The 23,417-nt window shown below is 48.1% G+C and overlaps 1 protein-coding gene across 2 annotated transcripts in view; it reads left to right on the top strand.

The window, feature by feature from the left end:
* FCHO2 (FCH and mu domain containing endocytic adaptor 2) overlaps window positions 1–23,417 on the top strand; it is an 89,188-nt gene that overhangs the window by 11,159 nt on the left and 54,612 nt on the right. For both annotated transcript variants that reach the window (XM_078605519.1, XM_078605518.1), the window contains exons 2-5: window positions 12,903–12,994; window positions 14,689–14,763; window positions 21,865–22,006; window positions 22,790–22,939. In XM_078605519.1, the coding sequence (XP_078461645.1) occupies window positions 12,903–12,994; window positions 14,689–14,763; window positions 21,865–22,006; window positions 22,790–22,939 (459 nt within the window). The remainder of the gene's footprint in view (window positions 1–12,902; window positions 12,995–14,688; window positions 14,764–21,864; window positions 22,007–22,789; window positions 22,940–23,417) is intronic.

Raw genomic sequence — 23,417 nt, 5'->3', positions numbered from 1 at the left:
TCTGTGCGTGAGAACTAGGATTGTTATCTCGGCAGTCTGACCGCTACTCGGAACGCATCTCAGCAATGGTCGGGTGACGCGCGTGCACGTGTGCTCTATCGCCCTTAGCTTTCCACGCAATTTCCCCTGAGCCAGTCCATTCTCTCGACTTCCGTCGTCTGCTCGTCTGCCTGTGACTGACTCTTTCTCGACGAAGTGCCTTCTCCCCTCCTCCTCCATCAAGTCACCTTCTTACGCGTCTCCTCTGGCACCTGTTGTATATTTAGAGTTTTGCGTATTTCTTCCCGTCGGTCCCTCCGGTCTTTCCCCCTCCACATTTAGAATCAACATCACGCGTTTAGATTATTTGGTTGCTATAAATTGTCCACGTGATAAGCCACTTCGTTGAGCTATCATTTGTGGCCAGGGCGCTTCTGCAAAATAACTACATAGCTATGTGGGCTTTACCTGGTAAGATAAAAAGAGTTGCATTAAAAGTTATTTATTTATTTTTAGTTATTTGCTTACATTTTCTATACTTTGCACTTGAACTTTTTTATTGTTTGTAGTAACTTTCTGGCCTGCCCGTACTGGAAATTTGTGAAAAAGAGCTTCATAGCTAATCGGATTTCTCCGGGATAAATAAAGATTCTGATTCTGTTAACCCCAAAAATGACTCCTCGTATTTCCCCTGCTCCCAAGACACACACGTCCTCGCCTATTTGTACAACATGTTTGGATTCGGTCACAATCAGACGCTACATAAATCCAAATGGCGTTGCTAAGGCCGACGAGGAGTCTCGATTTTATGATTCCGATGAATAATTGTGCCCAATTTTCACTGTATCTGGGAAGCTAAAGCAGGTGAGAGATTGGTCAGTAGTTGGGTGAGAGAGACCACCTGGGAATATCAGATGTTGTGGCCTTGAGTTGGCAATTACAGCCAGTGGATTCTTGAATGCATCTGCAGATTTGAATGTCAAAATCCCTCATGTGCGCGCAGGGTTTTCTTTGGGCGTTTTGACTTCCACGTAACAGGGGGGGTGGGGGGGGGGAATTCATGCATCACCCAGTGCTGCATTGCTGGGTGATTAAAGGTCTTTTTCTTTATTGTGTTCCAATGGAGGGGAGTATTTCACAAGCGTGAATCACGGGAAAAAAAACGTTATGCATATTGGATCGCACAACGCAGTGCACGCCAAGCTGGTGTGTCGATCAAGAAGAGCCCTCAAGTAGAACCGGTCACAAATGTAAAACCGTGGACCGCATAGATGCCCGTTTCCATCATTTTCTGGCAGAGTTTCAGATATCCACCACGCTACTCCTGCCGCCGCCCACTTATTGGCTCACTCAACAAGCTGGACATGACTACATCAACTTTGCCCAGTCAGCTCCCTGCCAAACGGAAATAGAAGCACGCCCACCCAGATGCTCATACAACTCTTTTCTTGTTTGTATGCTCACTGGCCTAGGAACAGCCCGGTTGTTCCTGCCCTGGATTAGTGAGTAATAGGTCCTGGGTCTGTGTGCCCCTGCTTAATGAGCCATGAGGATCCGTGGGTTTTGGTCTCACCTCCTCACAACGTCAACTCTTCCCCTCCTCACCCCCTCCCCTCACCCCTCCCCTCCTCACCCCCTCCCCTCCTCACCCCCTCCCCTCCTCACTCCCTCCCCTCTTCAGCACCTCAGGCTCCTCAACCCTGCCATCCATGGCTCCAGGGTGAGGTCAGCTAAAAGTTACTTTTTAACAAAGATTACCATAGTCAATGTTTAAATGAAAATCATGGCCACTGTGCAAAATTCTTTCTGCCCGCCCCCTCCATCTTTTCTCGCGTTACTCCCCGACACGCACGATCTGCTCTCCTGTGACCACGTCCATCTCTCAAAAACGTCTGCCAACTTCACTTAGTGGGAGGTCACTCCTTCTTTGCTGCTGCTGCTACTGCTGCCTGGAATTCCCAACCCCCATTTATCCGTGCAGCCTGATGCTCTTCGTTCAAGTCCGTGGCTCAATACTTTCCCTTTCTCCTATACCTATGACGTCTGACTCCCTCTCTTCTACCCGCGAGGCTGCTTAATTTTCACCTTGCTTTAAACATATCACATTACATTTGCATCCCAATTTCGGTGGTGGTTCCCTTTGGTGCACACGCACTCACGTTTGGCACCGCATCTTGAGATGCTGTAGTGTTTAGTTGCTGTGTAAATCAAAATTGTTGTAAAGCTGGCGGGCAATGGTTCAGTTCCCCCACCGATTCTTAGGATTATCCCACACCTCCGATTAGCGCGATTGGCTACGTATAGTGTGAAAGAAGTACATCATACATACCACAACTTCGTGTGATGAGTTGATTGAGGGATTTGTGTCTGTGTCTAATTTTGAACGCTTCGTATGCATTGTTTAACGTGTTCTTTTTGTTAGTTTAAGTAAAATCGACCATTAAATTGCATTACCTGCCCGTTCAGTTTTTCTGTCTCCGTATGAATGTAACAGAATAATTGTGTTTTAAATGATAAATCATACATTCTTACATGCATGATTCAATGCATGTAATTGTTAGCGTAAGAATATTTTTTATCAGTGAATCTATGCGTTATTACGTTTCCGTTCCATAGGCTGCGTTATTCAAATGTACAATCAGGGCGAGGCAGTTAAACTAAGTTGAGTCACTTCCTTTTTTAAATCCTTTATATTAAGTTTGCTTGCTTGCTTACGACCGTGCAAATCTTTCGGTCGTTTTTTAACCCACTTCCCGTGATCCAATCGAGCTGACATTTTCTACACAGACTCGTGCGTGACAATGTTCGTGAAATTTTTTTTCCAAAATTTTACACTTATTAGGACAAAAATATTATATTTAATTACCAATTGCTTAATGGTGCAATGCAATCATCTGACCCATAGGTGACAGCCATCTCAAGCCAGAGGACGAGAGGACTCTAGCCGCCACACATATAAAGGATTTATAGTGAAAAACTTTGTTTTTACGGGTTATACTTGTCACGCTGTGAGATCATGGCCGCTCCTGGGTTCAGCGTGGCTTTCAAATGTATGGGCATGGGTGCACAAGGGAGGTCAGGTCCTGGCCTCACTGAGAGGCAGGCACCGTGCCAGCACGCTTTCCCGCCGGCTGTGCGAATGCGGTAAATGTTTGAGCAAACAGCTAGACAAGTGGGGAGAGACACTGTTGATCCTGGCGTTGTGTGGTGACGGCGGTGGCGCGACAGTGCCAGGTTGTTTATTTCTGGAGCTCAGCTGGAAAATTGATCGGCCTCGTGTGACATTTGGCGCAGCCGCCGCACAATTCACGCTGTCGCGATAATTGAATTCACTGTCCACTCGGGCACCCCGCTCTTGTTTTTTCCCTGCGGAGGTACGAATAGAAAATTCAAATAACTTTTGTCGAGCCACGCGTCAGTCACAGCTGTTTCGGCGATGGAGGAGACCGATCGCCCGAAAACGATATATTTTTTTCACCTGGTCAAATGTAGTGCCCGCCCAGTGGAAGCTGAGATGCGTGCAGTGATGGGCAAATATTGTTTGTGAGTTGTTTGGAAGTGGTCAGCCTCACGTGGCCACACGGGCCATATTACACAAAGTCGTACGCTGCATCTGGCCTGCAGGCGGAGGTTCCTCACCGCCTGATTTAGACGCTCCATAAATACGAACACAACGGGCGTGTTTGCCCCACTTCCCCCTGTCAGCTCTCGGCGCGCGCCCCTCGTGTTTTTTTCTCTCTGTCTGTGCCCACGGTGCCGCAGTCCGCCTCGCCATGAAGGTTAAAACACTTCAAGTGCCCTTTTCGGCCACTCCGTACAGCGCAGTGAGAGGGGGCTCTTGAGTCGTTGCACATGCCGTTGTGGTCGGGGTTTTGTTTATCGGAGACGATAAGATCAACAAGGGAATGGGAATATAACAAGGAAGCAAAATAATACACATACATACGTGGATTCTGTAACCAAACTGGTGCGAAAAGGATAAAGCCTGGTTAACGAAAGCAATGAAGTCAGAATCGGAATGTTTATTGATCCTGGACAAATCTGATGAGCTATGAAGCTTTTTTTCACAGATGTCATGTTCCAAGCCGTGCAGCAAGATGATGTCTTGCATAAAGTACGTCATCGGCAGGGGAGGCGAGCGCGTAACGTTTGACATTGTCCCCTTGGTTGACAAGGATTTTCTTTTTTGTAGCTGGGTTTCAACTCCAAGTTTTGGCCACCCCTTGATCGGTGTGACTAGTTTGCTGTAGGGCAAGCCCCCAGTAGCAAACCCAACTTTGTACCGACGTTTAGTTCACATTGGATCATCTTTACAAGAGGTATCGTGACGTGCTGCAAACACACATTTTTTTATGCATTTGCACTTCAAGCCTTAGTTGAAAAGTGTTGATGCAAAAACATTATTGATTCTTGAATCGAATTATAATCCTGGAACATTATAACTCATCAATTATTTGGGGGGGGGGGGGGGTTGTCATGTTACAGGGAAGGTGTCAAATGAGTGCGCCCTCCTTTTGAACGCTAAGCTGGATTGACAGCTTTATAGTTTAATGCCCTGTACCAGAGTGTGATCACACAGTGCGGTAACACTGTATGTCACTGCTTCGACAGTTTTACATAACAGCAAGAATATTAATAAAAACAAATTCATTCCTTTGTCAATCGAACGCTGAACAAAGGACTCCACGTTCGTTCTGTAACGGGCATTTGTTTTTCGGCCATATTTCACCATCCTGGTTCAGTATGGGTTGGCGAAGTAACCCAGACTGAACAAGGGGTCCCAGGACCGGTTCAGGTATTTCTCACCACTGATGTTAGGCCTGGCTGGGAATCCAACTCATTGTTGCCAGGTTCATGGCGTAGTGCACTCAGCACAGGGACGCCAACTCTCCCCCTTTTACACAAACAGAATTGACTCAAAATCTTTGCAGCAGAAGGTGGATACAATCACACCCCTCGGCAGCAAGTCCTGCTGTGCTTATATCCGAAGTATTGTGCTTGTGTCAGACGTTGCCGCCTTGCCTTCCCCTCCACCAGTGTTGCTCATCTCAGAGCTGTACTTATATCAGGTGTGCTTATACGCAGATTACTTTATATAACATAAGGTGACATTTTTTTTGTGGTTCACAAAGCACACGAATGTCTATTGTAAACAAAAGTCCACGCCACTTTCAGTTTCAAGGCAGCGTTCTACTAACGAATTGGCCGACGGTAAAACATTTTTTGGCTCGATGTAAATGGGCCACATTCCCGTTTTTGACAGAAGGGCCACGGCATGCACTTAATTGATTGCCTTGGCGGCTCCCCCCCCCCCCCCCATCGTTTAATGACAAATGAGACGTCGGCGCATTTGCTCCCAATAATCGTAGGGAAAGGAAACTGTCTTTCCACGGCGTGAATCACTTTCTGCGTGCGGGAACGTGTACCTTGGCTCCTCCCACCCTCAACCAGTATATATACAAGGACTGTTTTCTTGGAATTTCTCTTACTTGATACAGCTATCGTGCTGTGACGGTTCCACCTGAAGACGGAAGCTTGTGTTGCCTCCGAAACGTCGTGATTTTTATTTTATTTTTATTAATTTTAATTGTAATTTTTTACCTACGTGACTTTACCGAAAAAACCTAAGAATATGAACCTTTTGAGAGCCGGATCCCGGGAAGTTTCTGTGTCGTGCTGTGCGGCTGCAGAGGAGGGAACTGCTAAAAGGAAGGAAGCGGTGGCGCTGTGTGGAGGCGGTGACTCAAATTGGGTGCATGCAGTTTGTGCATTTTCTCGTAAACGCGTGACAATTTGTCCCCTTGTTTGTATGTATGTTGAACTTCTTTCGCACCGTTCGTAGCCAACCGCGCTAATCGGAGGTGCTGGGTTAAGGACGACAAACCAAATGCAAAAAAGCAGTTTGCGATTCGTGGTATTGTGACCATTCGGGGTAGCGATTTGATTCAAGAATCAATTCTTTCTTTTACAGTGTGGTTAATATAACAGCCTCTAGTGGCTGTTAAGATTCGCTTTGTCCCCTTTCATTACGCGTGGATATGAATTTGAATTAATACATTCTCAAGTGCGCCACACACAATTGGATCGTGAGAGTGCGAATTAGTTTAAGCGGTGAATCATTGTTGCGCCCCTGTTTTCGCCAAAGTTTGATTTGTGGAATTTGTGTATACTGCTAATAAAATCGCATGTAATGTAAATAAATAAATAAGTGCGTTTATTATTAGAACTAAAAAAAAACCCTCTGGCATGTAGATTTGAAATCGCCTAAGAGGCTTTTGCATTTTCTCTCGGACAGCTTGTTTGACCGCTGTGAGTGTACAGTGAATCATGAAATACAGAGTGTTCCTAAAGGTGTCATCCGTGATAAAAAAGCAATTATGATTAGACAGCGGTTTGAACTGCGTGTTGCAAATGTTGGCAATGGATTCATTATGACCATCATGTCCAAATAAAACATAATAACTTCTGCTGCCAGACTTCACACCCGCAGCTGTTAACGAGGTCACATCAACACAGCGCTCCAATCCCTCCACTGGCTGCCAGTCCAGTCCCGGAACAAAATCAGGATTAGAAATCGTTATCAGAATGTTTATTTAGACTGGAGGAATCCGATGAGCAATGAAGCTCTTTTTCACAGATCAATTGCATAATGGTCACTCATTGTCTGCAAACATTCTCCTCCATGGGCCTGCCTCCCTCTCTCTCATCTCACTCTGCTTCTGTCTACACGCTGAGCTCCGCCAACGCAAGGTCTTCAGTTGCAGCCCCCAGTCACCCTCGTTCAGTGGGATGTCACTCATTCACTCATTCTCTTCTGCTGCCTTCATAACTGGCGACTCCCTGCCCATATTCAAGTCTTGACTGAAGGTAACTTTTTGGCTCTGCCTGTGACTGACTTCTTCTCCCTATAAAATAAACACATGCACTGTTTTTTTATACAGTTGCTTGAGAAGCGTTTTCATTTACGCGCTTTATAAAACCAAATTGTTTTGTATCTACATCATCAACAGCACAGAGCGGAAACATTGGAAATAATCACCGCAGAGATGTTGGCGAATACCCGGGATTCTTCTCAAATCTCGATACGATTATTATAATTACTTACTATTGTTTTCCCATCAACGCCTCACTGACCCTCACAACTTTTTCTCAGAAGTTTCCTGCTAAGTTTTCGCCTTAGGTGGGGGATGGAGGGGTGGGACGGGGAGGGGGGGCGATAATTTCTACGTATATTCCACTGCGCATCTTGTGGAGGGTCAACTTATGGAGGGAAGGTTGGAGCAGAGGTGGGGGAGGGAACCTGTTGCCTTCAATGTGATTTTACCCACCCACGGCCGCATGAGGCTCGCCGTTTTGAAGCGGCTGCAAGCGACATTTATCCGTCACTGCAAACATCGTAGCTGCACTCGGCAGCTAAGATAGACGGTGGGGGGGGGGCAGGAATATTTTCAACTTGGCAGCAGCAATTCTGCATTTCTAATCTTAGTGCGTTCAGTCACTTCTGTCACTGCGAGGGCCTCTTGCGGTGACAGGGCTGACTGGGGTGTGAGGTGTTAATGAGTTGGTTGTCCACCAAAGGAATCTGAAAGTCCTCTTTGGCTCTCAGCAAAAGGTTTTCCCCACTCATAGTTTATGTTTGTGTCGCAGCGTTCTACGTGCGCTGAAACCTTTCTGAACATACGGTCGAAACTCCCATAGCAAAATCTTCATACTGCCACGTGTGCGTGTCTGTATAGCTCTTATCGAAGTCGTTCAAGAGTGGTAAAGGTGCAGCACTGAAATTACTTGCTCACACCTCCGGGTTAGCACAGTATGGTGCAAAAAGTTCAACATACAAAAAACTGCTGGAAAAATTAACCCGTAAAAACAAAGTTTTTCACTAGAAATCCTATATATGCGTGGCGGCTAGAGTCCTCTCGTCCTCTGGCTTGAGATGGCTGCCACCTATGGGTCAGATGATTGCCTGCCACCATTAAGCAATTGGTAATTAAATATAATTTATTTTTTCCTAAAATGTGTAAAATAAATTGTCACGCACAACGAGTCTGTGTGCAAAATGTCAGCTCGATGGATCACGGGAAGTGGGTTAAAAAACGACCAAAAGATTTGCACGGTCGTAAGTGCGCAAGCAAGCAAGCGCGCAAGCAAGCAAGCAAGTGAACTTAATATAAAGGATTTAAAAAGGGCCTCCCAACAGAGGGAGGTCCGAGAGCTCCTTCACAGGGTATTTGGCCTCCACTTCCATGCTGGTCAGACATCGTGGAAAAGTACCCACACTTTACCCCACCACACGCGACATTTCTCATCGACTAACTGTTGGTGTGCCCGTTCATGCTGCTGGGTAGCCACGCGAAGAGGTCGGACCCGCGACCTCTGGATTGCAAGTCCGTCGTGCGAGCCATTACACCACGGCACCATCCCCCAAACCGGTGTCATTATTAACTGTTTAGCTACGGATTGATACCTTCATAAACAACCCCCCCGGTAGTACTCGCGGTTGCGAATCAGCATCGTAGTCTACGCACGGCATGTCTCGTGGGGATATTGGCTGACATGTGTTTCCAGTTGAACATCAAAATGGTGTTTTCCAATCTCTTGTATCAAGCACCAACTGCAGCATTGTGCCAGGCTGGGTCAAAAAAAAAAAATACCCCCACATATAGTTGGCATCATCGAGTACCCACCCACTACCACCACTGAATGAGTGTACAGCGCAGAGGTCGCAACCGGGTACCCGATACCCGTACCCTACCCGATACCCGGCTACCCGTACCCGGTCGGGTACGGGTACCCGTTTGCGACCCTGGTGCGGCCGGGTATGGGTAGGCCGTGAGTCACTGGTGAGTAACTGTTTGTCACTCATTGCCCAACGTCTTGTCTCTTCTCACAATTCAAGTTCCTAGAATCAACCCACCCGCGCCTGCAACATGGCTTCATCCCAGAGGTCGCAATCAGGTACCCGATACCCGTACCCTACCCGTACCCGGCCCCTACCCGTACACGGGTAGGGTACGGGTACGGCCGGGTACGGGTACCCGATTGCGACCCTGGTGCGGCCGGGTACGGGTAAGGAATTAAAACCCGTTTGCGACCTCTGGTTCAGCGGTACCGCCACTTTCAACGTGAACTTTGCCTTAGTCTCAGGCTCATTGTTGGAAAGGCCTCTCTTTTATGTGTCTGTGATTACGTACGAGCGCCTTGAGATTTTATGGACGGTGCCAATACAAGCAGTCATTATTATTATTATTACATGTGTATATGTGTTTGTGGAGTGATTACACTGCTCTACGAACCCAGCGACCCGAGTTTGATTACCCCTCACGGCCAACAACAGTGACAAATATCTGAGCCGGTCCTGGGCCTCCCCTAGGTCGAATCAGCCTCAAATTAGAACCTAGTGCGGTGTGTACATTTCTCCACTTGGGAGACAAAGATGACCGAGTGTGGTATTAACCACACTACCCCCTCTATGCTCGCTAACAGCACTTGCCCTAGCAGTCTGTAATAGGCTATACCGGGGATCTTTGTCTTTTTGCGTGTCTTTCTATATATGTGTAAATCCAGCTCTGAGAATTAAAAAGATCAGTTTGATTGTCACGTGACAAACAGTAAAGTACTGCCCCCTACTGTGTGGACCCAAAGGTCACTTGAATGCGTGAGGAGCCCTCCGAGGTAGCGCCGTGGTATCCACTTCGGTGGGCCATTCTCTAACGTGAAGGGTTGCTCTGCTGTGTGAGGAAGCGTATTGGATGCTCGTCTCACGACTTGTGACAGTGACACAAGGGGGTAAACCTGGGGGTGAAATACAAAATCACTGATTTGTTTAAAATTATATTTTTTGTAGAGCAGCCTCGAGTGCAGTGGTTCTTAACCTGGGGTGCACGCACACCCTCTGCGGGTGCGAGATGCCCTTTGTGAGAACCAGAGGGGGGTGCAGGCTGCAGTGAAGGTTAAGAACCACTGCTCTAGTGGCTGCAGGGACCTGTGGTCATGTGAACAAATATGCAAATATGACTAATTGATTTTCATGAGCATAATATTCGAAACATGTATTGTGAGCAAAATGATTGCTTTAAATGTATAAATCGATACATCGTTACGTGGTTGATGGACGAATATCACAGCGGCTTTTGGCTAACCATTGAACAAAGACGGTCACTGCATCGCGCGCTTTCAGATGCGCTTCTGCGGCCGTCTGGAACACTCTTCCTTCTGATATTAGGAAGCCACTGGAGCTATTCACTTTTAAATCACCTAAATTGAAATACAATTTTTTTCGAACTGCTTTGTGTGTTTAGTTTGTTGTCCTTCCCCCGCACCTCCGATTAGCCCCAGTTGGCTACATTTGGTCCAAAATAAGTTCTACACACATACATACATCCTACATGGACTCATCTCACTCTACTCCCTTCCCCGTGCTCTCTACTGCCTCTCCCCACTGATCTCACTCGACTCCCTTCCCCGTGCTCTCTGCTATCTCTCCCCACTCATCTCACTCGATTCCCTTCCCCGTGCTCTCTGCTATCTCTCCCCACTCATCTCACTCTACTCTCTTCCCCGTGCTCTCTGCTATCTCTCCCCACTCATCTCACTCGACTCCCTTCCCCGTGCTCTCTGCTATCTCTCCCCACTCATCTCACTCGATTCCCTTCCCCGTGCTCTCTGCTATCTCTCCCCACTCATCTCACTCTACTCTCTTCCCCGTGCTCTCTGCTATCTCTCCCCACTCATCTCACTCGACTCCCTTCCCCGTGCTCTCTGCTATCTCTCCCCACTCATCTCACTCGATTCCCTTCCCCGTGCTCTCTACTACCTCTCCCCACTCATCTCACTCTACTCCCTTCCCCGTGCTCTCTGCTATCTCTCCCCACTCATCTCACTCGACTCCCTTCCCCGTGCTCTCTACTACCTCTCCCCACTCATCTCACTCGACTTTCCTCTGTCCTCTCTTCAGGCTTTCTGTCGTAGCCCCCAGTCAACCGTGACTCAACTGGAGGTTGCTAGACAATGGCTGATGATGATGATGGTCATGATGGTTGAGTACAAATTGTACATAACGTTCAAAGTATATTGCCTTAGTAGTAGGTTTTTACCCTTTCAACTGGTACAAAAACTGACACCTATATACAAGGCATCATGTTTGCAATAACCACAACACAAGCAGTCAAAATGCAAACAAAAAGAAACAACTCTGATGATGATAATGATATGCACTGCCCTTGAAGTTGATTGGTCCACACCCGAGACAGCTTTTCTTAGAGACTAGTCTCCATTGGTGTTGCAAACATGATGCCTTGTATAAAGGTGTCAGTTTTTGTACCAGTTGAAAGGGTAAAAACCTACTACTATATTTTGCCACTGGTTAAGGAGATGTCTCATAGTGTATATTGCCTTGTTTGTTCCATCTCCCCACCAGCCCGGGCTCCTAACAACCTCGCTCATTCCCACACTTGGAGAGCCAGTATTAGCCCAAGGGCTGTTTGAGCCTGCCGTTTACACGTTTTGTGCCATCAGATCAGCAGTAATACAACTTGAATGTTAATCTGGCTCTCATGTGGGATCTTTATTGCTGCCAAAATCCACATTTTCCAGATTAGTTGCCGACTTCGCACACCCGCAGGAGTCAACGTTTGGCTCGCGCAGCCAAAAGGGGTGTCACGCTGGAGAGATGTTACCTAACTCGCCTGGTATACGGGAGGTCATGGGTTTGAACCCGACCCTGACGCCTGTATATTTGGAGTTTGTATGTTCTCCCCTTGATCGTGTGGATTTTTCTCCGTTTTTTTCCTCCACATTTAGAAACATGCGTTCAGAGTATGTGGCCGCTATACGTTTCCACGTGATAACCCACTTGGTTGAGCTATCGTTTATGCCTAGGTCGCTTCTGAAAAGGAGCTATATAGCTCAGTGGACCTTACCTTGTAAAATAACAAAAAGTTTAGTTTTTACGCTTTAAACGGAGGAGCTCGCACAATGCGCAGTGTGCGGTAACCGCGCAGTTCCGTACGACGCTTTGTGTGAGACGCCGACTCGACTTCGAATACTGCCCACCCACGGCGATCCGCCAAGTGTACCGGACGTACCTCACCACCGCCTGAAGTTGTTCTTGTGCACGGTCAGACTGCTTGTAAAAATGTAGGCCACGGATTTGGACGACCGCCAATAATCCCGAACGTGCACCTGATCGCCAGTCCCCCAACGAGAAAGGTGGACTCATGATTGTTGTGTTTTTTTACCGCAGTCCTAGTTGGTTAACATACTATGCCGAAGTCAAACGCCGCGTTTGCCAATACGATTTGAGATGGCAGAACGAGACAAAGATAATCTGTTCTTGATTTGAATCACATCTCTTGATTGTGACAATTTATCGAAATTGCGAGTGGGTTAGGTGAATCCTGACATACCTATGGAACTTATTGTTATTTTTATCATCTCCACAGAAGCTCCACTGAGTTTCAAGACCCTATTTCAGCAGGTTCCTGCAAGATGTTCTCGTCGCTATCTATAATTGCAATTGAGTAATATGGCAGGATAGTTTTCAGCATTGGGATGTTTTGGCCAATACCAGTTACAGTGGGGGTTTATATTTTTTAGCTACGTGAAAAAAATACGAGAACCCGGAGGAAACCCATGAAGAACATCGGGAGAACTTACAAACTCCACACAGAAAGGCATCCGAGTCAGAAATCGAACCCAGGGCCTTCTTGCTGCGAGTCACGAGTGTTGCACCACCGCGCTACCATCCTGCCGCCCACAATCACGCTAACGATCTCACACGCAGCTAATGTCGAACGTCTACCGCCAAGGATCCGTGTGTGCGTGGCAGAGCTGCACATAAACATTTTCGCACGTCGTCGATCGCGTTTGGCTTTCCGCCGACGCTCGCAGCGCCTGACGGGTCGTTGCTTTTGTGTCGTCTTCAGGGGGAGAAGAACAATGGATTTGACATCCTCTACCATAACATGAAGCACGGCCAGATATCCACCAAGGAGGTGGCCGACTTCATCAGAGAAAGGTACGTTGGGTTTTAAAAAACTATCAATTCCTGTATTTGCAATTCTTTTGAAATTCTGTTTTACGGGTTTCATCGTCAGATGTAGAATGCAGCATCACACTTGAAGGGTTGCCGCAATATTTGTGGCAGAAAGGTTGCGCCGTTGAACTTCAGTATGGTCTGTGTGTTGTATCAGGTTGTTCAATAGCGGTCAGAGCAAATGCGTAGACACTGCTGACACTTGGGGTCGAGCCCATGTTTCGGCCTCCCGTGGTTTAAGTCGAGTTCTGAAATTGTACCGAGTTCAAAGCTTTCACCACATGCTGCTCCGAGCATCTTAAGGAGTTCATTGCAGCTACTGAAGATGCCCATAGTAGTGCACGTTGCAAACTTGTGAGAAGAAATGTTCAACGTGCAGCCCAAACCGGAGAACCCAAGTGGCTGTAAAAACGTATTCATTAAATGTAGTTTTATGGTATCAGCCTGTTCAGCTACAAAGACCGTCAAATTAAATTTAGTTTCTGCACTAAATTTGGAAAGATTCCAGCTCTTGACAATTGAAAACGTATGTTTATCTGCCACGCGACGGAGATTAGGAACATCACTCCGCAACAGGGTGCATGGCAAAGTGCGTGCCCCCTTGTGTGTAGGTATTGAAGGGTCGCTTTGAGGGACCTCAGAAGTCGTCCTTCGATATCCCCCGTCTGCAGAGCCGTTCTCTGCTGTGATTTACCGCTTTGGACGCGTCTGCATATTCGTGGCACGCCGCTGATGCCGCAGTCGGTCTGAACTTAACTTCTTCTTCCCTTGGTCTTTCGTCAATGTTGGGTCACACCTGCTCCTCCTCCTGCTGCCTCCCAACTTCTATTCTGTTCCACGCCACTTCTTGCCTGATTTGTCCCCGCGCCTTTTTTGTGCCATTCTTGGATGTCGCGTAGCCCCAACTCATGCGCTGTTGGTTGGTTTAGCCACGTCATCTTGAGCTCCTTACTACGACCGTATTCACTGAATCATAAGATGCTCCATAAAGTGAGATGCACCTCCAATTTTGGCTTTTTAAAGTACAGCAAAAAAAACGTGCGTCTTATAGTTCTGAGAATACGGTCATCCTTAGAACAGCGTGCGTGGTGGAAACCTATCGCCACTTATCCTTCTAACACGGCCAGAATATTGGGGCTCTTGTCCCTTTGAGTCATGAACGTGGGTATTCTGATTTAAACTAGACGTGTGAAAATACTGGACATGTGTGAAGGAGAGCTTTGTAGTTCATCGGATTCCTTATAAACAAAATTTTGATCCTCGTCTTCTGCTTCGCTGAGTAATAATAATATAATAATAACTCAATTTGTAACGCGCGCAAATTTGCGGCCGTAACGGCCGCAACTCGGAGGCGCGGAGCCAAGCTCAGAGTCGCTTGAAAGCACGTGGTTATTGAGGTGAGTTTTTAAGTCTCTCTTGAAGGAGGCGATTGAGGTGATGCTGCGAATGTGCAGAGGGATGACGGCGTTCCAGACTGTTGAGGCTGCCACCGAGAAGCGGCGCATAGACACGATGACCATCCGGGATCTTGGTATCAAGATAAGGTCGTGAGTCGCGCTGCGCAGGCATCTGCCGTGTGCTGAGCTGCAAGTTGTCAATAATGAAGAAAGGTACGGCGGGCAGGCAGATGTGAAGGCATGGTGCTGTTCCGCCCGTGTGTTTTTTTTCCTTTTCAGGATGACGGTGGAAGAAGTTTATGCCAAGTCGTTAACGAAGCTGGCCAAGACGGCCAGCAACAACTCGCAGCTGGGGTACGTAACCCAGGCGATAATGCCCATCGGATTCCGGGCTGCTGTGTGTGGAATTTTCCGATTGTTTATTTGTTGGGAGTGTGGTGTGTGCCTCTTGTGTGCCGCTGCTTTGTTGGCAAAGGTGGCGGGCACGCGTAATTTGGTTTCTACTTTTCGACTGTGGATCATTGTGCGAATTTGACTTTGTGTAAACGTATTACGTCCGTGCATTCAGCAGTGGACTGACAAAGGGGCTGTCCACGTGCCCATGCCTATGGACAATCGGACAGAATATTCCCGATCTCGGAGGCTAAGCGGGCTTGAGCCGCGATAGTGCTTGGATGGGCGACCATCTTCCGTAAAGCAGGTGTTATAGGCTATTTGTTATTTTACCACGTAAGCCCCACTGAGCTGTATAACTCTTTTGCAGACGCGACCTGGCCACAAAATAACATCTCAACGAAGTGGCTCATTGCGTGGAAACTTAAAGCAGCCAAATACTCTAAACGCGTGTTGATTCTAAATGTGGAGGGGAAAACCGGAGGACCCGGAGAAAAATTAACGCGACCACAGGGAGAACACGCAAACTTCAAATGTACCGGCGTCAGGGTCGGGATCGAACCCACGACCTCCTGTATACCAGGCGAGGGAGTTCACATCTCACCACTGTGGCATCAGCAGTGTATTGCAGCAGCAGTAACCATTGTTGTGCTGTACTTCTATGCACCCGTTACTATGCTCCCTACCTTCAGCAACCCGTAATGACCAGCGTGGTGAAGTATTTTTGAGGATTGTAATGAAGGGTGGAGAAATGTGTCACTGCCTCATTTATCATCACATTATTATTTCACGGAGAATTAATTTATTTGAGTCTTATAGATCATATGTAATGGGTTTTCTTGACCCATCCAGCCACTGGAGGCCACTTCATATATTTGCAATGTTTAAATAAAACCGTAATCAATTATTTAATAAAACCGTGACTCTGAATCATAATTATACATGGCGATCCATTTATAGATACCCCACTAATTTCACTCCGTTGGAATTTACATATCAGTCATCACCCCCTACTGTGCAAACTTGGTAGAACACTCGTTAAAATGAGTCATGAGACTCAGTGAGGCTTTCCTAGGTAAACAAGCGGAACAATAATAATACTAATACAATAAAAGGGATTAATTACATTATGGAGAAAACAACATTTTATTTAAAATCCTCTATGCATCTTCCACCAATCTCAATACACGGACAATTAAACAATTTACCGCTCTTTTACGTAAGACATGGAGCCATCGCCTTGCCGCAACATACAGTCGTTTGAAATCACTGCGTTATCTGTAAACGGATCACCCTCCATTATTATGATAAAGGTCGTTCCGTAACACCCATAAAGCAGTGCATTGGAGCGCGTGCGTGTGCGCGTGTGCCAGCGTGCACAACAGCAGCGAGCGTAACGGGTCGTAAAAGAACGTCGCGCCCTATATTAACGGCGCAAGCATTGCCCGTGAGTGGCCAGCTCCACGGCGCTTTCCAGTGCAAGGAGGTGGTGTATGCCGGGGGGCTGCGCCATGTACAGCTTTGTGCAGTCGTGGCGGCGGCGCGGGCTCCGGGTCCGTCTTGCAGCGCGCCACACGATGCTCGGGCGTCCTTTGGCCCGGAGAGCCGCTTTTTTTTAGTGTCCCGCCGAGAGATCTGTGGCTCGTCCCGAGACATCGTTGAGCTTCGGATTGGTGAGAGGAAAGATTAAATGAGAGACGGGGACGACGAGAGAAGGCTGTCGACAAGAGATAACTGTTGGTGAGGGGAGAGCGGTTAGAGACGCTAAAAACTCAAAGTGCTTGTCGAGGAAAATATACAATTGGAGGCATTGCAGGAGGCAGCCCCTATATAGCTATTAAGAAGGGCCATTGCACTGGACGTTTGTTAAAAAGAGCTTCATAGCTCATAGGATTCTTCCAGCATAAATAAATATTCTGATTCTGACACAAGAGATCACTGGAGACAAGAGTTTTTTAAAAATAAAATACGAGTGAGATGAAACAGAGACGAGAGGTGGAGGTGGGAGACCTGGGGGAAAGAAAAGAGGGACAGATTCGAGAGACGCAAGAGTTTGAGAGATTTGTCGACTGTCGACCTGATATCCCAGAGACCAACAAGAGGGAGATGAGAGTCCCGGAGGTGAGGTGTGGATCAGTGTTTCACATGGACAGATGATTTGACTTTGCGGTGCCATGTCGTAAAGACTACACGTGACGCCGGACGTCAACTCTGCGCTAATATAGCGTTGGGCACCAAGACTACATGGTCTGTGGTTTAAAGTCCCTGGGAACTGTGTGTTGGAGATTTTGTGTAAAAGTTGGCATCGAGGTGGTCACGAGAGAGCCGCACAGCAATGGATTATTGATCTATCTGTCGTGTGCGCCTCTGGTTTACATTTGCATGCTAAACATTTATGGAATTGGCTAAATATGCATCAAGTCATGCGTGTAAGGATGAATATTTGTGTAATTTATGGCTTGTGATATGCAAATGATATGTTAATGCTACCTTTAGGCTTAACTGAGCGAACAAAACTGTAAAAAGAAGAAACGATAGTCATGAGAGAGTAAAAACAAAACGTAATTCGAATTTTTCATGACTTGGAAGGTGACCCAGATCTGTGCCGATCTGTTGTTTTCGCATGGATTCATTGTCGTCATCGTCGTCATCATCATCATCGTCATCATCATCGTCGTCGTCGTCGTCGTCGTCATCTTCATCAGTCATGATCATTTCACTGCTGGATGAAGAACTCCTCCAAAACCATCGCCGTCCTAACTGCCGCTGTCCATTGTGCACCTGCACTCAAGATACACTAATTGATGGATTTGCTTGATGGATTGTTGCATTTAGGACTATAGGGGATGTTGCATGCATGCTGGTAGAACTACTGAACCGAGGTGGCATGGTGCCCTGCTTGGGTTTATCACCTGCTACTTGTGGGCGAACCGCGGAGGACTAAGAGGAAACGTCAGCCTGGAACGTGTCCAAAACTGGACCGTAATAATAACGCTGGCAGCAACAATGAGAGGAAAATATAACCTTTATTATTCCCTCGGCCCGAGCAACCGCTGTCGTGCTTTTGCCGAGCATGGTAATTACGTTCAAGAGCCGTTTTTACCCCGCTTCCGCACACACGCACGGCGGGTCGCGCTGGATTTGGCGCCCTGCTGCCTGTCAGTGCGGCGGTGTGGCCCATACAGCCGGCAATTTTGCCTCGGTACCCGTTTGTTAACGGGGCTTTTGAGAGAGCTTTGACGCGCCGATTCTTAGCTGGTGGTGCGCTCGCAACTGTCGGGTTTCGTGGAGCAGTGCCCCTAACCAGTCAGCCGTCCCTCGGGTGTACACCAAATCGGGACGAGTTGACCTTGGGGAGGCTCTGGACCGGTTCAGATAATTGTCATTGTTGTTGACCACATACACACAGATACACAATAACAACCGCCATTGTCACCAAGTAGTTGATGATGTCACCACGGTGCTTGTGCCAGGCTAGGTGCACCTTGAGGCCACATAAAGTGTTGAAGGCTCACTGACAGGATGTCACAGGACAGACCCAGGTGTTATGGGTTGACAGATTTGTGACGCGCGGTCGGATATTGGTAGTGGTTTGGGTGAATCTCTTCCTGCCATTCGTCAACCCACTGTAGGACGAGAGCCTTCTCACGCTGTGACGATCATGGAAGGTTGTTAGACCATGCTTCACCACACTGGACAAAGGTTGCTAGACCATGCTTCACCACACTGGACAATGCGGGATCACAAACAGGGTGGACTGAACCGGTTTGGATTTCCCTCACCGTTGTGAGTTAGCCATGGCTCGGAATCAAACTCAGGTCACCGCGATCATTGTGCGGCACACCTAACCACTGCCCCACCGCTCCACCCCAGTGAATCACTACATGTCCAGCATTCATCCTGGTCCCTCCGTACTGCGCCCGACCAGTCGCTACACAGCCGCCACTAATTACGCTCTCAGCTTAAGGTCACCCTTTCCCACGGGGTCTCGATTGACGCGGGGTTAGCGGTCGTCTCCTGCGGAGTGGGCTAGGCTGGGGTGGACAGGCGGAGTGCGAGAGAAAGGCGGTTCGCGTCGGGAACAAACAGTCGAGCGAATATTCGACCAGCGTGCCACGGCTTAGGCAGCATTGACCGCGAATGGTCTTAATCCGATCCGTGGTAAATGGGCCGTGAGTGGAAGGCCCGCGCCGTTGCCGCTGCACGGCTCGGCTGACCTGTGTGCACTCAGGCCAGCTAAGCGGAACCAGCCTGGCACAGAGCCGGTCTCCGCCAGTCCCCCCCAATCCTGGCTGGTACTGACCCCACGCTGCGTCTCTGCTGCAGCAGTAAAAAGCCCCCTGTGCGTGTGTGTGTGCGCGTGAGACGTCGCCAAAAGCGACGCTTTGATTCTCCCGTGAGGCTATGTTATCACTCCTGTGATACGCACGTTGGAATCGCACGCGTGCAGCTATTTGGTTAGTTATGATTTATCTGATTTATATGCTAATATTCCGTCTTTGAGAATCGTATCAGCAAAACTGTATCAACGGGACAAAAAAAACATGTTAAAGACGAGACGGTAAAAAAAATGTCGCCATAGGTCGAGGGTGAGACTGTACATTTGCAAATCCATGCCGGCCGATCGTATTGCACGTTAAACGCGCTCGCATCGTTATGGTGCTGACGCTAATTCCTAACGTTCGTGCTGGAAGCCTAATCGGGCTGGAAATTGATGTTCCTGGGGTGGGGGGGTGAAGGCGGGGGGACGAGGAAGGACTTCTGACGTCCTCGTGGCTCGTTTTAGATTTGTTTTGACAAATCCATTCAAGCGGAGGGGGGGGGGTAATACAGTGCCGGGCTTCAGCTGCTGTCAATTGAGCCGGATAATGGATGCAAAGCGCCGTGCGGCTACGTTACATAAGAGGCGGTGGTGGGGGCTATTGCTGAGTGTGCACATGTTCTTATGTGTGCGATACTTGATGTGAACCCCAGTTGCCAACTGTCCTGGTTTTTCCAGGATTGTCCTCTTTATTTCATTCGGTAGCTGCTTTTGTCCGTGACATAATAACCACATCACTGCGGACAATGCATGTACGTGTGGTTCTCTCCCCCCGTTGCGATATTGTGAGGATAGTCTTCTTGCCATTGTGTCCTGTTCTCTTGCATCTCAGATGTGACATCAAAGGTTGTTGGTGCTTCCTGGAACAGGATTTCTTTTGGTTCATGTTTATATTTGCAAGCATGCTCTGGGATGGTGATATTTTACATATTGCAGGCAGCCCGTTCCACGGACACGGGAGACATATCACACGCACTTGACCCTCATCAGGCATTCACCAATAAACCTGACACTCGCCACTCAAAACAGTAGTCGTCAGCACGAGCCCAGCTACCTGAATTTGATGCCCGGTGACAGCGAGCGTCAGTGACAAATGATATCGGAACCAGTCGTGGACCTCCCCTAAGTTGACTCAGCCTGGGTAAATAGCACCGGAGGACCAAATGCGGCCAAATGCGGCTGGGCGTGGTGCTGGCTGCAGTACACTGTCACGCACCGGTGTTTGCCTTGATGAGATTCTCACTAACAGCACTTGTCCTATATAGTCTATAAAAAGCTATACGCGGTGTCTTTGTCATTGCCTTTGTACATGTTACACACGCGTGTGTGCGTGTATTAATGCGTCGGCGACATGTGAACACATTTGCATGGATGGTGGAAAATGACCTCCAGCGGTGCTTGTTGGAAATTCATCTCGTCGCTTGAAGCGCCTTAACGCCCTTGCTTTGCCTAAACTGATCCGTGTAATAACATTATCTTGTACGTAGTTTTTCTAATATATATATAAAAATACAAAACAAGAAGGTTACAGTAGTGGCTGCGTTCAGTGTTCTGCTTGAATGTGGTGAACGTGTAATTATGAAAAGCGCGAGCTTAGTAAACTTGGTTAGTATTGGAGAAGTCGGTGACAGAATCAGAACGTGAATCAAAATCCGAATTTCCCGAGTCTTCAATTTCAGTCATGGTCTGACCACCCACGCTATCCTGCAGGTGGTGACGATGCCCCTAGGGTACACGTTCGCCGTCTGTTGCAGAGGTTAGCGGGTTCGAAACAAATGGCCGCCCTGGTTAACACCGCGGTTGTGTTAACCGTCTCCTTGCCGGTGCCTGTTGAGTTCCTGTGCTGTCAAACGAAGAACAGTTCCTTGTGTGACGTCCGCGTGGTCCAAAATTTTGAAATTTACTTTCAAATAACTTTTTGGGCAATCCACGGCCATCGGTGCCTTGATAGCGAATACTTAGCAGGGACCCCTGTGAGAAAAGATACTCGGGGAGGATTTCTTTTGGTTTATACGTGTATTGATTGTAACAACTAACAACCCACACATCATTTTAATGTGACTTTTTGTCCATTCCTGCCAGCCAGCCAGCAAAACTTGTATTGCTACATAGAGCACTGTCTCTGCACTGTACATGGTAATTTATCTCGATTTCTCACTTTGTCTTTGTTTTTATCTGTTTCTCAATTCCTCTGTCTCCTCTCCTCCCTCCACTGTACCTCCCCCACTTCCCTCCCCCTTATTCCTCTTCCTGTTTCTCTCACCTCTCACCCTCACTCTCCTTATTCCCACCTTGGGAGCACTTGGGACCGTGGCACCCAGCCAGACAGGAATTCACCCAGGTCATTCGGCGAGAAGACTTTTTTTTCGAATATAGACCGATATAATAATCCCTCTGTAGTCAATAAAGTATGTGCCGTGTAGTTGTCGCTTTGTGTTATTGTGTTTCCACCTTGTATGTTATATTGCAGGATGCCTTGGGGAGGCCTGCATCCCACAGTGGATTGACCATGGCCGATGACGTTACTTTTCTGTCAATTGTGCGTAGCTTGCAAAGTACTCCCACCTTCGGGAGGCAGACGTTTTTTTTGTCGTCGTTTAATCGTCTTCGTGGACTAACCGTCCCAGCTCTGGTGACATCGTGAAGTCCCATTTTTACCATCGTCTTTCTCGCATTCTCGACTGTTTCAAATTTAAGTCAGCCGGTTAACGCCTCGCCTGTTCCACCCGTCCCCGACACAGGACATTCGCGCCCATGTGGGAGGTGTTCCGCGCCTCGTCGGAGCGCCTCGCCTTGTGCCACCAGGAGCTGAGCCGCAAGCTCATGGAGCTCATCCGGGAGGTGCAGAAGTACGGCGACGAGCAGACCAAGCAGCACAAGAAGGTGCGAGCGACGCAGGCGCAACCATTGCGAGGTGGCTGAGGAAGTTGAAAAATAGCGCTGTGGTCAATCAACAGCGCGAGCGCTATTCTCAGGGCTTACTTGGTATATACCCTTAGCATTGCAGTCCGTAGCCCGGCACCGTTACCAAGGCTTAATTGGTACCCTTAGCATTGCAGACGGTAGTCCTAGCACTAGTCCCAGGGCTTAATCGGTAGACCTAGCGCTATTTCCAGGGCCTTATTTCTCACTCGATATTTTCCTGAACACTGCAAAGCTGGTTTGGAGTGGAGATGTTCTGCTCGAGCACAAGGTACATCTATATAAAATCCTTCATTATTGTACCAAACTCCACACCTCCGTTTAGCACAGTTGGCTATGTATGGTGCAAATGAAGTTCAACATACATACATACAACAGGTTAAATAAAAATTGCTAGGCGAGGTGGATGTGAGGTGTCATATAAAGCATCTGAAATGTGCATCCAAAATCGTGAAACTGCCGAATACCAATGAGACTGCAAATATGAGACGGAATTCAGTCGATATTTGAATCGAATCGTGACCCCGGATAGTGACAGTTCGTCGAATCGCTGGGTCGGGGTGTAAATTTCGGATGTAAATTTCAGACAAGCGCACTGCGCTCGTCTCAAACGTACATCCAATACCGTAAAACTACCCTATCTCAATGGCAATTTTTGCTTTTTTAGGCTGTCTGCAAATGAAAGTCATGTTCCCTCGTTTCTCCCTTTGCATTGCTGACTCTTTAACTTCCCACGTGCCACAGACGAAGGAGGAGGTGTCGGGGACCCTGGAGGCCGTGCAGGGCATGCAGACCACCACACAGGCGCTGCTCAAAGCCAAGGAGGTCTACAACAGCAAACACCAGGAGACGGAGAGACTCAAGAAGGAGGGAAACCACAAAGAGTACGAGAAGGCAAGTGAGCCCGCCGCCGTCACCACCGCCGCCTTCACCGTCGCTACCTCCACCACCGTGACCACGACCGTTGCCCCCGCGTCCATGCTCACCACCGCTACCACCAGCAGCAACAGCAGCAGCAGCACCACCGTCTTCGCCACCACCACTGCCGCCAGGCTCGGTTGCGGCGCCCGCTGAGCTATCCACCCGTGATCTGAAACGTGGCGACGGGAGTTGATTTTTTTGGTTTGTCGTTTTGGTGGTTTTTCACCTAATTCTATTTCAACCAGTTCCGGTGTAGCGCATACGCCGCCGTCTTGCTAACGCCACCAGCCGTGCGTACGGGAAGGCAAACCGTACGCGCAGACGCTCACCCTTGCCATTATGCTCCAGCGATGCTTCAGCTTGTCGAGTAAAACAAGCATCATGATGGCCCAGTGTCCGCCGGGAGACTTGGCAATTGCTGCTCTTTGCGACCCTTAGTGGCAACAACTGG

Source organism: Lampetra planeri, chromosome 24 (assembly GCF_965212315.1).
Source record: "Lampetra planeri chromosome 24, kcLamPlan1.2.h2, whole genome shotgun sequence".
Classification (NCBI taxonomy): domain Eukaryota; kingdom Metazoa; phylum Chordata; class Hyperoartia; order Petromyzontiformes; family Petromyzontidae; genus Lampetra; species Lampetra planeri.
The sequence above is the reverse complement of the archived record's forward strand: the minus strand, read 5'-3'. Positions and strand labels throughout refer to the sequence as shown.